This window comes from Schistocerca nitens, chromosome 1 (genome assembly GCF_023898315.1).
Source record: "Schistocerca nitens isolate TAMUIC-IGC-003100 chromosome 1, iqSchNite1.1, whole genome shotgun sequence".
Taxonomy (NCBI): domain Eukaryota; kingdom Metazoa; phylum Arthropoda; class Insecta; order Orthoptera; family Acrididae; genus Schistocerca; species Schistocerca nitens.
Genome location: NC_064614.1, coordinates 1,216,512,111 through 1,216,528,219, shown reverse-complemented (window position 1 = coordinate 1,216,528,219; position 16,109 = coordinate 1,216,512,111). Strand labels below are relative to the sequence as shown.

At 40.1% G+C, this 16,109-nt stretch overlaps 1 protein-coding gene across 1 annotated transcript in view; it reads left to right on the top strand.

The window, feature by feature from the left end:
• Positions 1–16,109, top strand: part of LOC126201327 (extracellular matrix organizing protein FRAS1-like) — a 422,703-nt gene that overhangs the window by 367,128 nt on the left and 39,466 nt on the right. The window contains exons 17-18 of the mRNA XM_049936776.1: positions 12,748–12,936; positions 14,076–14,252. Coding sequence (XP_049792733.1) covers positions 12,748–12,936; positions 14,076–14,252 — 366 coding nt within the window. The remainder of the gene's footprint in view (positions 1–12,747; positions 12,937–14,075; positions 14,253–16,109) is intronic.

Sequence of the window (16,109 nt, the reverse complement as noted above, 5' to 3'; positions counted from 1 at the left end):
GTCAACTACTTAAAAGAACAATCTGAATGAATGGTGCATTTTGATAATTTATTCATTTGTAGACAAAACAAAATTCAAAGATATAGCTGGATTTACAATATGTTACTCAGTCTCTGTGCAGTTCAGTGCAGTTCCAGTGTTCACAATGACACCTGTAAGACACTATGACACATAACTCTCTCATAGTACAAGTAATGTAATTGGATAGATAAAAGATCTACTCACTAAGCAGCAGCAGAACAAACACATAAAATAAGGTTATAACTAGGCAAGCTTTTGAAGCCATTGACTCCTTCCTCAGGTAGAGGAGTTGAAAGGGAAGGAAGAGGGGTAAAGGAAAAGAACTGGAGAGGTCTGGAAAAAGGGGTAGATTTTGGGAAAGTCATCCAGAACTGCAGATCGGGGGAGACTTATCAGATAGAATGAGAAGGAAAGACTGATTGTTGGGGACTGCACCAGATGAGATTTCAAAACCTGAGAGCTTAAAGATGGAAGACAGGGTAATATGCAAGACAGAAATTACTGCTTAAACATAGTGCATGAGTTAGTAAGAATGAAAAGCTAAGTTCATTCTACGTGACAGAGGTGGGAGGCGGGCAGCCAAAAATAGACGGTTAAGAAAATGAAAAATGTAGAAAACTAAAATGGAGTGAAGAGAGCAGTAGTTACTGTGAAGAAATGCTGAGACAGAAGGAATTTACGTAAATTAAGGCCTGGTGGGTGGTGAGAACCAAGGACATGTTGTAGCACTACTTCCCACCTCCAGAGTTCTGAGAAACTGGTGTCAGGGAAGAATTCAGATGGCACATGGGGTGAAACAGGCACTGAGGTCATGATTGTCATGTTGTAGAGCATGCTCTTCAATAAGGTATTTCATGTTGCCAGTATACACCCACTGCCTATGCCCATTCATCCTCACTGATAATTTGGTGGTAGTAATGCCTATATAATGTTATACATTCCAGACCAGGATAATACTGAGTGACCAGTGGTGTGCTCCAAAGTTGTTTTTGGAGGGATCAGTAGTACCAGGATTAGATGTGATGGCCCAGGAAATTTGCTTTTGGATTAGTCTGGTGGGGTAATTATGTCCAGTGAAGGCTGAGGTGAGAATGGTCGTGTATTGCTGTAAAGAATCTGCATCCAAGCAAATACAGGGCTATTACAAATGATTGAAGCGATTTCATAAATTCACTGTAGCTCCATTCATTGACATATGGTCGCGACACACTACAGATACAAAGAAAAACTCATAAAGTTTTATTCGGCTGAAGCCGCACTTCAGGTTTCTACCGCCAAAGCACTCGAGAGCGCAGTGAGACAAAATGGCGACAGGAGCCGAGAAAGAGTATGTCGTGCTTGAAATGCACTCACATCAGTCAGTCATAACAGTGCAACGACACTTCAGGACGAAGTTCAACAAAGATCCACCAACTGCTAACTCCATTCGGTGATGGTATGCGCAGTTTCAAGCTTCTGGATGCCTCTGTAAGGGGAAATCAACGGGTCGGCCTGCAGTGAGCGAAGAAACAGTTGAACGCATGCGGGCAAGTTTCACGCGTAGCCCGCGGAAGTCGACGAATAAAGCAAGCAGGGAGCTAAACGTACCACAGCCGACGGTTTGGAAAATCTTACGGAAAAGGCTAAAGCAGAAGCCTTACCATTTACAATTGCTACAAGCCCTGACACCCGATGACAAAGTCAAACGCTTTGAATTTTCGGCGCGGTTGCAACAGATCATGGAAGAGGATGCGTTCAGTGCGAAACTTGTTTTCAGTGATGAAGCAACATTTTTTCTTAATGGTGAAGTGAACAGACACGATGTGCGAATCTGGGCGGTACAGAATCCTCACGCATTCGTGCAGCAAATTTGCAATTCACCAAAAGTTAACGTGTTTTGTGCAATCTCACGGTTTAAAGTTTACGGCCCCTTTTTCTTCTGCGAAAAAAACGTTACAGGACATGTGTATCTGGACATGCTGGAAAATTGGCTCATGCCACAACTGGAGACCGACAGCGCCGACTACATCTTTCAACAGTATGGTGCTCCACCGCACTTCCATCATGATGTTCGGCATTTCTTAAACAGGAGATTGGAAAACCGATGGATCGGTCGTGGTGGAGATCATGATCAGCAATTCGTGTCATGGCCTCCACACTCTCCCTACTTAACCCCATGCGATTTCTTTCTGTGGGGTTATGTGAAAGATTCAGTGTTTAAACCTCCTCTACTGAGAAACGTGCCAGAACTGCGAGCTCACATCAACGATTCTTTCGAACTCATTGATGGGGACATGCTGCGCCGAGTGTGGGAGGAACTTGATTATCGGCTTGATGTCTGCCGAATCACTAAAGGGGCACATATTGAACATTTGTGAATGCCTAAAAAAACTTTTTGAGTTTTTGTATGTGTGTGCAAAGCATTGTGAAAATATCTCAAATAATAAAGTTCTTGTAGAGCTGTGAAATCACTTCAATCATTTGTAATAACCCTGTACATTTGCCTTGAATGCCAATGCTGTAGGGGAGAGAACGTTGGGCATGGAAAGGATGGCAACTGTCAAAATGTAAGTACTGTTGTTTATTAGCAGATTTAATGTGGACAGTAGTAGTAATATTTGTAGCTGGCCTTCTGTGAGGATGAGATCAACATCAAGGATAGTGGCATGGGATTCAGAATAGGACCTTGTGAAATTTAATTGGGAAAAAGTATTCAGAGATTCCAGGAATTTTAACTGGTCAGCCAAACCATGGGTCCATATGGTAAAGATGTCATCAATGTATCTAAACCAAATCATGGGCTGAAGACTTATGGATCCCTGGAACCCCCTCCCAGTGACCCATGAAAAGGTTGGCATAGGAAGGAGCCATCTTGGTTCCCATGGCTATACCCCTGATCTGTTTGTACATATACCCCTCAAAGGTGAAGAAGCTGTTTGTAATTATACAGTTGATTAAGGTGAGTAGGAAGGATATCGTAGGTTTGGTATCAGGTGGGTGCTGACTGAGGTAATGTTCAGCAGCAGACATATGACGTATGTGGGAGGTGGTGGCATCAATGGTGACAAGCAAGGTGCATGATGGGAGAGGGAGGGGGGCATGAATTTCATATGATCTAGGAAATGATTGGAATCTTTGATATAGGAGGGAAGACTTTGTACTATGGGTTGCAGGTGCTGATCAATAAGGTAGATATATGTCGAGTGGGTGCTTTGAGCCAGCAACTACAGGATGGCCAGGATTATTTGGTTTGTGGATCTTAGGAAGAAGGCGAAACAAAGGTGGGGGTGTGTGGTTTGGGTGGGGTTAGAAGTTCTATGGACTGAGGTGTTAGTCCTTTTGAGGGGCCTAAGGTTTTAAGGAGGGACTGCAGGTCAGTTCAATCACAGGAATGGAATCTTGATGGCAGATGCTGTATGTAGAGGTGTCAGACAGCTGGCATAGACCTTCACAAACATACTCCTTTTGGTCTAACACCACAGTGGTAGATTCTTTGTCTGATGGGAGGATAATGGTGGAGTCATCAGCTTTTAGGGAACATAGAGCTGGGATTTCTGCAGAGGACAGGTTAGGGTTACGTTGTAGGGATGTGAGGAAGGGCTGTGAAGCAATGCTGGATGTGAGAAATTCTTTGAAGGCTTGTAAGAGATGATTTTGAGGTAGTTGTGGTGGATCAAATTGGGATCGTGGTCAGAATTGTTCAAGGCGGAGTTCAGTGTCAGCTTTGCTGCTGGACAGGTTTTGGGATTGGGTTGCAAAATGATATTTCCAGTTGACATTATGTGTAAATAAAAGTAGGTCCTTCACCAAAGCAGCATGATCAAAAGCAGGTTTAGTGCTGAAAGTGAGACACCAGCATGACTACCACCAAATTATCAGTTAGGATGAATGGGCATAGGCAGAGGCAACATGCAGATGGCAACATGAAATATCCTGTTGCAGAGCATGCTCTACAACATGAAAATCATGACCTTGATGCCTGTTTCAGCACAAGCACCATCTAGATTCTTCCCCCAGACACCAGTTTCTCAGAACTCCTCAGGTGTGAACGAGCACTACAACATGTCCTTTGTTCTCGCCATCCATCAGGCCTTAATTTATGTAAATTTCTTCTGTCTCAGCATTTCTTCACAGTAACTACTGCTCTCTTCACTCCATTTTAGGTTTCTACATTTTCCATTTTCTTAACTGTCTATTTTATGCTGCCCCCTTCCACCTCTGTTACATAAAATGTACTTAGCTTTCCATTCTTCTTAACTCATGCATGACATTTAAGCAGTAATCTCTGTCTTGCATATTACCCTGTTTTCCAACTTTAAGCTCTCAGATTTTCAAATCTCATCTGGCGCAATCCCCAGTAATCAGTCTTTCCTTTTCATCCTGTCTGGTAAGTCTCTCCTGACTTGCAGTTCTGGATGACTTTCCCAAAATCTACCCCTTTTCCTAGACTTCTCCAGTCCTTTTCCTTCACCTCACTTTCTTCCCCTTCAACCTTTCTGCCTGAAGAGGAAGCCACTGGCTCCAAAAGCTTGCCTCATTATAACCTACTTTTATATGCATGTTCTGCCGCCACTTGGTGAGTGGATTTTTTTATCTACCCAATTACATTATTTTGTCAAAAATTGATTGTTTTTGTTGTTTTATCATAGTATAATTAATAAGACACTAGCTATTAACCATCCATGTAATTATGGAGCTTCTTTCATAAAATTAAAATTATGCCTGTCCACAATACCACATCACCAATACCAATCAGAATCAATCACACCACACATCTCGCACTGACAACTGCCATTTAGAGACTCCCACTTACTGACTGACTGTCTGTCTCTCTGTCTTTGCCAGAGCATAATAACAAATTTAATCATTGGCATGTGCAGCAACTTAATTACAGATTCCTCAAATGTTTAAAAAACTCTAACATCTGTTTTTTTCTGCTATATAAATTTGTATTACATTCCAGTGTAAAATGAAACAAGTCTATTTTAATCAGTCACATGCTACTGAAAAAATAAAAAAATATTATTTTCATGTGTTTCAGAGCTGTATAGCTTTACATGACACTCACAGGTGGCGCTTGATTGCTTAATTTGTCTGAACACTAGTCAGATAGAACACTACACCCATCCCTCCATCAGGGGACAGAGAATGTAGTACACATGATATGGTACAAAATGTGTACCCTGTTTAGCTTCTAGGGCTACAAAGAAATCATTTGACTTAATCTATTTCCACAGAATTGTGAAAGATGCTGACTGAAGTGGTTTTGATGCAAAGCAAGTTGTGATGCCTCACAACTAAGAATAAGACATATGAAGATGGAAAGGCTTGTCAGCCTCATTCAAACATTTGTGAATGCCTAAAAAAACTTTTTGAGTTTTTGTATGTGTGTGCAAAGCATTGTGAAAATATCTCAAATAATAAAGCTATTAACCATCCATGTAATTATGGAGCTTCTTTCATAAAATTAAAATTATGCCTGTCCACGATACCACATCACCAATACCAATCAGAATCAATCACACCACACATCTCGCACTGACAACTGCCATTTAGAGACTCCCACTTACTGACTGACTGACTGACTGGTTTGCTTTGGCTAGTTACTGAGGATGAATCAATAAACTGACCCCTAAAGTAAGTAACAAAGTGGTGGATGTCCCTGTGTTATCCTAGAAGATTGCATTACCAAGCAATATTACTGAGTTGCTAACATAGGGTACACACAATTCACAGGAGTAGGTCTCAAATACCTGCCAAAACATACAGGTCTAGAAATAACAGCAGTTTTCCTAAATCACCAACAGCAAATGATAAGATGATTTGCTGTATCCTGCTATTAGGGCATATAAGTGTGAGTGAACCGAATGTTGTATCACCTGTGTGTGTGTGTACACAAATCAACCATCAACTGTACTAGTGCAGGCCAGCCACTGCAAGCCACCTGTGGGAATCATGCACATGGCACAGTGTCTGCCATGCCATCTACTGGTGACTTGTGCCTATGTACATGCAGAGCAGTGCTGATGGGCCCTCTCTATATTCTTCTAGTTTGCACCATTCACATCAGTTGTTCTGTGTTATGTTATGAGTGGAGTCATGAGATGCTTATTTCCGTTATTGTTCAGAGGTTTATGAATAAAGCCATATTTGTGTTACTTGGAGTGGTTTCATGTATTGCTTGGTTACTATGTGACTGGTGATGAGTCTGGTATGGTTTCTGCATGTGCAGTCTTTAAGTGCAGTTTCATTAGGTTTAGTCATTATGAACACTGTGCCACCAGCCCTGATTGAACAGTGTACTTCAGCAGTGGCCACTTTGTCAGCTTCCATGCTATTCCACCCACTTTTCCTCCATATGACAATTTAACTGAAGATTGGGAAGCTTCCAAAAAAAGACAGCATTTTTTGGCTTTTGGTGTGACAGACTGTGCAAAGCCTTCTTCCTCTCATGGATTCCACCTAAAATGTGTCAGTTACTGTGTCAGCTTGCCCCTTTACAAGAATCCTGAGCTCTTACTTCTGATCAAATGTGCAGTTTATGTCCAACTAACATCATGAATAATTGCACATCATAGAGGCATGAGTTGAATTCTACCAATGCTGCAAGAAATGAAACTGGTCATACAGAGTTTAGACAGCCAAATTTCAAGGCCTTAGTCATAAGAATCAGTTGATTACTGATGCCCATAATGATTCTTATTTAGACTCTATGGTGTGCAACACAAATATCTGTTTAGCTCCAGACAAGGAAGTGAGTCAGAAGGCTTTACTCTGTGAAAATCCTCTGTCAGCAGAAGTTTTGCAAGCAGCAGAATCTTTTGAAGTTTCTTAGGCAGCAGTTGACCAAACTGGGGTGATGTGCCAGTAGTGTCACAGGATGTTCCCACTAGGATGACAGATAGCTTGCACAAGGAAGTGGCAGTGGCAGTGGTAAACATGCATTCCCAGTGCCGAGCAGACCAAGGTCAGCCCAAGCAGCCATTATCACCACAGTGCCAGCGCCAACATTCTCTGTTTCCATCTTGTCCTTTCTGTTCTGTATAGCATGAACATTCAGTGTGCCCTAAGCACAGGGCTATTTCTAGGGCTTGCCAGAAGAAAGGCTAGATCGTCTCCATGTGTCCATTCACTGAAGGTTGCTCAGGATAAAGACAGGGATGTAAACTGTGTGACTCCAATGCTTGTGACTTCTCCCAAGTTGTTTACTGGGTTAAGTGTTTTTTGCCAAGTGCTGTGGCTACAAATTGACATAGGTGCTGCAGTGACGTTATGGATCTCTCAAACCTATGTGAGTTTAAGCTCACAGAACACCAGTTACACACAATCCGGTCAGTTATAATGAACAGAACATTGCATTGTTGAGACAACATAGCTTCTGCCTCTTTCTATTACGTTTTTGGTGGCTGCTGATGCAGGTGTTGAGAACTTGTTCAAGATGGACGCATTTCAGTCATTTAGATTTTCTATCACCAGTGCAGTTCACCTTGTGTCCAATCAGGTAATATATCCTCAATTGGAAACACTGTGTGAGGAATCTTTGAACTAGTTTTCCAAAGATATAGGGCATGTTGCAAATTTTTTTACTGATATTTCTTTGAAGTTCATGGCTTCGCTCATTTCTGTCTTGCACATCCTATTCCTGTCACCCACAAAGATCAAGTGAAAGCAGAATTGGACAGACTTCAAAGCTGAAGTGAAAATGGAGTTGGACAGACTTCCATCCTTAGGAGTGGTGCAACCTGTTATGGTTAGTGAATGGTCATCTCCGCTAGTTGTATTTCATAAGCCATCAGGGAAACTTGGCCTCTGTGGGTGGGTACATATCCCCTCCCATAGCAGGAGGAGCCATTGGCGAAAATGTCAGGTGGCCACTACTTTCCTAAAATCAATTTGTCTACAGCATATCTGCAACAGTTCATGTAGATAAAAACTCTCAGCAAGTTCCAGTTCTGAATACTCCTTTCAGTCTCTAATAATATTTGCACTTTCCTTTTGGTGTGGCTAGTGTCCCTGCAATTTTCCAACGATTTTTAAAGCAACTAAATATGCCTGTCCTGGGTTACATTAATCACATGGGTGATATTGTTGACATGGGCTCTTCCATGGTCAGTCACTTGAAAAATTTGTGCACTTTGTTTTCTGTCTTACAATCTGCAGGCTTACGGTGAGACATCACAGAAGCTCAGTTTTTTCAACCTACTTTTGTTTATTGGGGTTCAAGGTCTTGCGGGATGAGGTTTGCCCTCTGCCACACCACATCTTCACTGTTATGTCTATGCCTCACCCTTCATCCATGAAGGAGCTTCAGGCCCACCTAGAGAAGATAGCATACTACCATAAATTCCTGCCAGGGGAAACAACGTTGGCCCACCAATTGCATAGCATGTTATGCAAAATTGTGTCTTTTCACTGGAGCCCCGACTGTGAACATGCTTTTCAAATGCTGAAATCTAAACTAGTCTTAACCCCTTGTTTAGCTACATTCTCTCTGGACTAGCACATCATTTTGGTGACTGATGCCTCACAGTGTGGCCTCAATGTAATCCTAGCATGCCAGTGTGCCAATGGATGTGAACGATCTGTTGCTTTCACCTCTAAATCTCTCAATCTGACCCAGCAGCATTACTCCCAAGTGAAAAAAGAAGATCTTGCCACAGTCTATGCTCTCCAGGAATTTCATGTTTTTTTTTCTGTGGCTCCAAGTTTCACACTATTACTGACCATACACTTGATTTCCTTGTTTAAGCCTTACACTTTCTTGCTTGATGAGGCAGAACACTGCCTACAATGCTGAGTACTATTCTTGTCTCACTACAATTGAAGAACTGCTTTGCTTCCATCTTGATACAGAAACACAGCCTGTGGTCAAGGATTTTCCAGTTGCGAGCTCACATGTAGCAGCTGCCATTGCCACTGACCTGGTTCTCTGCTACATGGTTCGGTTTTGTTCAAAGGGCTAGCCAGATAAAGCAGTGGGTTAGTCTTTGGACCCCTCGCACGACTGTTTCTCCTCACATTATCACTCTCCCAGAGTAGTCATTCCCACTGTATTATGGTGTGAGGTTCTACGCCTTCTCCAACAGGGTCTTTGAGGAGTTTCATGCACTAACCTGTTGGCTAGGAGACATGTTTTTGGGCCAGGGATTGATGGCAATTCATCTGTTTTGTTGTGACTTGTCAGCAGTGTGCCCAACAATGGGGCATCCCTACCCCGTGGCCCACTTCATGCCAGATACGGAAATGCATTCATTTGGAAATGCATCATATGAGTATTGTGGGTCCCTTCTTGAATTATTATTGGCCCTTGGTTATGGATGCAGTTTGCTGGTTTCCTTACATTCTCCAATGTGAGTTAACATCAGCTGAGATCACAATTTGTGCACTTTTGAGTGATTTCCAATAATGGGACCCAGTTCATTTCTCACACCTTTCAATTGTCTTGTTCCTGTCACAGCATTCATCATGTCCTGGCTCCCCCATTCCAACCTCAATAAAATGGTGAGGCAGAATGACTAAAGTGTACATTCAAGTCCCAAATGAAAAAGTTTGTTGTGGATTCTTCCCTGATGATGCCCTTCTCTGTTTTCTCAGCACCTATCATTTCATGCCTGTGGGGGAGTTGAGCCAGCTGAGTTGCTTCATGGCTGGCAGCCACATATGTTCCTCCACCTTCCAAGGTGTGCACATCTGCCATGGTCGGATTCATCTGCTCACTTCACGTCACAGTCGCCAAGGCACGGGAGTTTGGTCAGCAAGTGTATACTGGCCACTGTTGTCTGCCACCAGGGATGCCATCTTTGTGATATTTGAACAGTGAATGGGCTGGTGGTGCACAATTTTGATCAGCTGTGCCCCTGCTTACCACTGGAAGCTACCAATTCACGGGTGCGGCCCTGTCACCGCAGCCTGCCCCTCCACCTCAAGCCCATTGTCATCTGCTGTGGAGGCACTCCCATGCCATTGGCTGCATCCTCCACATGCAGCACCCTGAGGTTCCAGCTTCCCAGTGCCAGGTGCTGGTCAATCTCTGGCCTCGAGTCCATTGCCACAGCCTGCTGTTCTGGTTGGGCCGCTTCCATCGGCCCCCTTGCCATCATCGTAGTTGATCTGTGCAACAATCAGTACGTCAATTTTAAAAAATTGGCCAGGTTCTGGTAGGACTCATGCACTGAGGGTTCCATACAAACTTAATTATGTATGTAGGCAGTCACCCATTCTGGGAATCGAAAATCTCACCAATTTTTGCCTGTTGTCAACATTGATACTGGGAAGGTATTGGTCCCAGGATTCCAAGACTTTCAGAATGTTTCTGTTTCAATAATATAGATGTGACAAAGTGGTGCAAGAATCAGGTGACCATTTTTATAATAATCAATGGTTCTTCATTCTGGCTTACTGTGTCACAATGGTAAAAATCAAACTTCAGGCAAGGAATGACTATATTGCTCATATGATGCATTTCCAAATTTATCCACCATCAAATACAAAGGAGCAATTACTGCACATATATAGTGTGTTTCAAGTTATATGTGAAACAAACGTTCACAGACTTCTACCCTTGTGGCCCAGTCAGTCTACTGATTGTTTTAATTTCAAGTTTGGCATCAGATAACAAATGACAAAAGAAATATTTCCTTCATGTGATATAATTACAAGTTAACGGTTTTCAATTCTTTGCTATACTTGTACTGTGAAACCTTACTTGTTGCCAAATTTCATCATTGTAGATCAACAGAAAGCACCATACAGATTTTGATGAGTGAGTTTGCAAGTATCAAAACATGTGTCCTAGATGACTGTGCCTTTTGACTGCATTGACTTAGAAGCTAATGTTAATTATAACACCAAAGGACCTTAGTATGTGACATAAATTTCAACTTGCTATGTCAACCCATTCCTGAGAAAAGGGGTTTAACAGATGGACAGACAGACAGACAGTCTACTAGAAAATGACAAAAAAATTTCTTCATGAGATTAGTAACTAATTTGCAGTTCTTGGATTTTCTTCCTGTGGTTGTACTGTGAAACCTTCCTTTTTGCCAAATTTCATGATTTTAGGGAAACAGGAAGTACCCTATAGATTTTGATGAGCGAATTTGTATCAAAATATGTATCATAAATGGCCATACCTTTTGACTGCATTGACTTGAAGCTAACATTTATTATACCACCAAGGAACCATAGATCTCAGCATGTGAAGTAAATTTCAACCTATGTCTACCCATTCATGAGTGAAAGGGGCCTTAACAGACAGATGGACAGACAGACAGACAGTTGATAACAAATTACCAAAAAAATATTTTTCATTTGTGATAATTACAAATTTACAGTTTTAGGGTTTTTTCTTTGGTTGTACCATTTCCTTTTTGCCAAATTTTATGATTCTAGGACAATGGGAAGTACCCTCTACGTTTTGATGTGTGAGTTTGCAAATATTAAAATATGTGACATAAATGGCCATATCTTTTGATTTCCTTGGCCTAGAAGCTTCAATTTCTTATATCACGAAGGACCTATAGACCTCAGTATGTGGCATAAATTTAAACTTGATATGCCTACCCGTTCCTGAGAAAGGTGGTTTTTAACAGTCAGATAGACAGACAGACAAACAGACAGACAAGAAAGTGATCCTATAAGGGTTAAGTTGAGGCATGGAACCCTGAAAATGACATGGAAAATTCAAAATAACAAAAGGAATTATCTTATTGGCTAATTGGTTTGTGCCTACACTTCTGTCTAAGCTACTAATTATGTCTTCATAATTAGTTGTCTTAAACTGTCACTTTCAATACTGAGAAAAGCCAAAATATTGAGCCTTTAATCCAACATGAAGATATGAAAACTGTTTTCAATGAGCTTCAGTTTTCAAAATGATCGTTTTCACTGCTGTTTGTAATCATAAGTGATGGATACATTCTTAGAGTGATCTTGATAATAGGACAACACCTTTAACATTTAATGGGTCCTAATTTGGATGAACTGAATTATGGAAGAAGCTGGCTTTTCATGAAATCTAATTTCATTTCAAGCGGACTTAATTCATATCATCTGTTTACTGGAAAACTCAGTTGAATAGTAAATCCATCCAGCTAAGTAAGTCCATGCAAAGTAATTATGTCAACATCTTTAGAATTACACAAGGGCCTGCACCTCAATACTGAAATAAATACTTCACTATTTTAAATTATTGTGGTGTAGGTCATCAGGCTGCAGTCCTGCCCATGACCTTTGAGACCTATGCATGCATTGTTAGGACCATCTAGCTTACATTCAGGACTTTGACATATGACTGTAGATATTATGTATGTCAAATGAGCACCATCACACTGTTAGGAAGGTAGGCCACATCTCTTGGCTTAATAGTGTATAACAGTAACACAATGGTGTGTCATTTGAGTGGTAATGACTTTCACAAACTGAAACCATATTTTATTAAAGAAATACAAACAAGACCAACATAGAGTAATAAACACTAAGTACAAAAAGTTGCTGGAAAAAAAAAATCTGTATTCATCACTAATACTTCAAATTTTGGTTTTCAGTCAGCTGTATTTCAAGAAATATAGAAAAATGTTTTGCAAACCCTAAGTCACATACATTAGCTTTTTTCCTCTAAGGTACAAAGGTAGGGCAAGTAAATAAACAGATAGTTCCAGTCATATTTCTCTCAAAAATTTCATGATATGTATTATATTATAACTTCTTTATCTGGACTAACAAAAATTATTTATTTTTTATTTTCAGGATTACAAAGGCCCCTACTTTCCTGAGGAAACAGTTGTTGGGCATATCCTTTGGCTTCCTACCCACCAATTGCACTCAGCATATCAGTTAACAGTACATCGTGTCTATGTTTGTTCTGGAAATGCTGATACTGCCCCTACCAGTTGCCTACGGGGATCTCCAGGACTGGGCCACACTATCTTATTACTGGTACTGCTACTTTAGCTTAAATGGTTTCTATTTTGGCAGTAGAACATTTCTATAAGCCACTGAAATCAGAGTTTAGTTAAAACAACTCCTTCCTATTTTCATAACTAGTAGTCATTGGTAAATAATAAAGAATTTGTGTTTTGCAAAACACATGGAGAACTCATGCTGTTAATTATTCTTTCTTTAGCAAACGCTTAACTAATTTCTTTTCTTTGCATCACTTAGGTTTTTGTAAAAATGATTTGCTTTACTCAAATTTATAACTTTTTGCAGCATCAGACTTCTGTTCTATCTACAAAATGACATGGTACTATGAAAACTGGGATCAAAGAGATAACCAATATTTTCTAATTTGATGAATCTACTCAGAATGCTGAACACACTTCTTTTTCCATGTTCTCACAATCTGAAAACACATTTTCTGATTTGAATTGTCATTTTTTATTTCCTCCAAGAATGAAAATGAGAGGTATTTACTGGTGATACACATAAAACTCTGTTACCTTGAGTACTTAATCAAGTAAAAATATTCCATTCATTTACAATTGTTACATAATTACTTCAATATATTTTCATTCTTTTACTTATTATTTAAAATTATATTTTGTAACAAAATTATGCACACACTAAAGAAGAACGTAGGTCATTGGAAATGTTTTCTGTGCTCTAAAAAAAAAAATTAGACTTGCCTCCCAGCCCTTCTAGTAATCGCACAGACTAATCACAACAGGTAATCCTTTTTGGAGTTCTCTGTTTTATTACACCCTCTTCCTAATTAAAAAATACAAGGAACATGTAGGTTTTAATTAATATTATTAAGAGACTTTCATACTGTGTGTGTGTGTGTGTGTGTGTGTGTGTGTGTGTGTGTGTCCTAACAATAAATGTAAGTATCAAAGCTGAGTCATGATGTTCAACACCTCGTTTGGTTAGTTTCATGTTCCATGGATCATTTGCATGATAAAATAATGATGTGGGATTAACATTTCATGTTCACATCACAAATTATCTACTGGTCAACATTTCCTTCCTATGGTGAGTGACATTTTATGTACAGTTTACATGGGCTCAAATGATGTCATTAACAAATTCTTTGATTACCAGAAAATACTTACATGTTTCTATATATTTTCAAACAGGATAGAGATGATCCAGAAATTTCTGATGACTCTTACAATGATAACTCCTTCGAAGCACGTTTTGCTTCTGAAATGGATGATTTTGGCAAGCTCACTCATTTTCCTGGAGCTGATGGCTTCATCTTCAAAGTAGCACCTTTATATAGTATGAATGTTGGTAATCAATGGTATCTACAGGTAAGACAAATAGATTAAACTAGCAAGATTTGTGCTCAAATGTTTTAAAATCAACACTCAAGTAAATACATTACAAAAGCTTTCCTAAAGACTATGCCTGGGGGAAACTGTGTGCTGCAAAATAATAGAGCATAGACAATCAGTGGATTCCCCACCCCCAAACCCCACATCCCCACCCCCAGCTTCAGTCTATGACTGGTTTGATGGAGCTAATCACAAATTCCTTCAACTCAGAGAGAGTAATTATTGTTTGGCCATATTCCAGTCTCTGTCTTCCCCTACAGTTTTTCCCCTTTACAGCTCCCTCTAGTTCCATAGAACTTATTTGTTGGTTTCTTAACACATGACCTATCATCCTGTCCTCTCTTCTTGTTAGTGTTCTCCATATGTTCCTTTCTTCACCATTTCTGCAGAAAACTGCCTCTTCCCTTATCTTATCAGTCCACCTAATTTTCAACATTCTTATGTAGCATCACATCTCAAATGCTTTGATTCTGTACTGTTCCAGCTTCCCACAGTCCACAATTTACTACCATACAATGCTGTGCTCCTAGCGAACACTCTCAGAAATTTCTTCCTCAAATTAAGGCCAATGTTTAATGCTAATAGACTTTCTTTGGCCATAAATGCCCTCTTTGCCTGTAGTTGTCTGTTTTTATGTCCTTTCTTTGTCCATCATGAGTTATTTTGCTTCCAACGTGCCAGAATTCTTTAACATCTTCGACTTTTTGATCACCAATTTCGATGTTAAGCTACTCATTATTTTCATTCCTGCTACTTCTCATCACTTTTACCTTTCTTTGATTTACCCTCTTCCATATTCTTTGCTCATTAGATTGTTCATTCCACTCAACAGGTCCTAAATTATTCTCCACTTTCACTGAGGATAGCAGTGCCGTCAGTGAATCTTAATATTGATATCCTTTCACCCTGAATGTTAATCCCATTCTTGAACATTTCTTTTGTTTCTGTCACTGTTTCTTCAATATATAGATTGATCAGTAGGAGTAAAAGACTGCATCCCTGTCTTACACCCTTTTGTTCTTGGTCTTCCAGTCTTATTTTTCCCTCTCGGTTCTTGTACATATTGTATATTACCCATTATTCCCTATAGCTTACTCCTATTTTTCTCAGATTTTGAAACATCTTGCACTATTTTACACTGTCAAATGCTTTTTTTCTAGGTCAACAGTTCCTATGAACTTGTCTTGATTTTTCTTCAGTCTTGGTTTCCTTATCAAGCACATCATCAAAGCTGATGGTCTGATGCCTTTGCCTTTCCTAAACCCAAACTGGTTGGCATCTAATATACAATAGTTGGTTGGTTGCCACTTTTCCCAATGATTCTGCAAATTCCAAAGGAATGTTATCTATCCCTTCTGCCTTACTTGACCTCAAATCTTCCAAAGTTCTTTCAAATTCTGTCTCCAACACTGAATTTCCTATGCCTTTGATACCAACCACAATTCCTTCGTCTATTGTGTCATCAGAAAAGTCTTCCCCCTCATAGGGCCTTCAGTGTACTCTTTCCACCAGCCTGCTCTCTCTTTTGTGCTTAACAGGGGAATTCCCTTTGCATTCTTACCATTGATGCCCTTGTTTTCAATCTCACTAAAGGTTCTTTTGACTTTTCTATGTGGTGAACCCGTACCTCCAATGACCATTTCTTTTTCAATTTCTTCACATTTTTCATGCACCCATTTCATCTTGGCTTCCCTGTATATCCTATTTATTTCATTCCCAAGTGGCTTATATTACAGTATTCCTGTGTTTCCCTGGACATTTTTGTACTTCCTTCTTTTGTCAATCACTTCAACTGAACCACCTACTGTAATACTGCTTATCATAGAGAGTCAT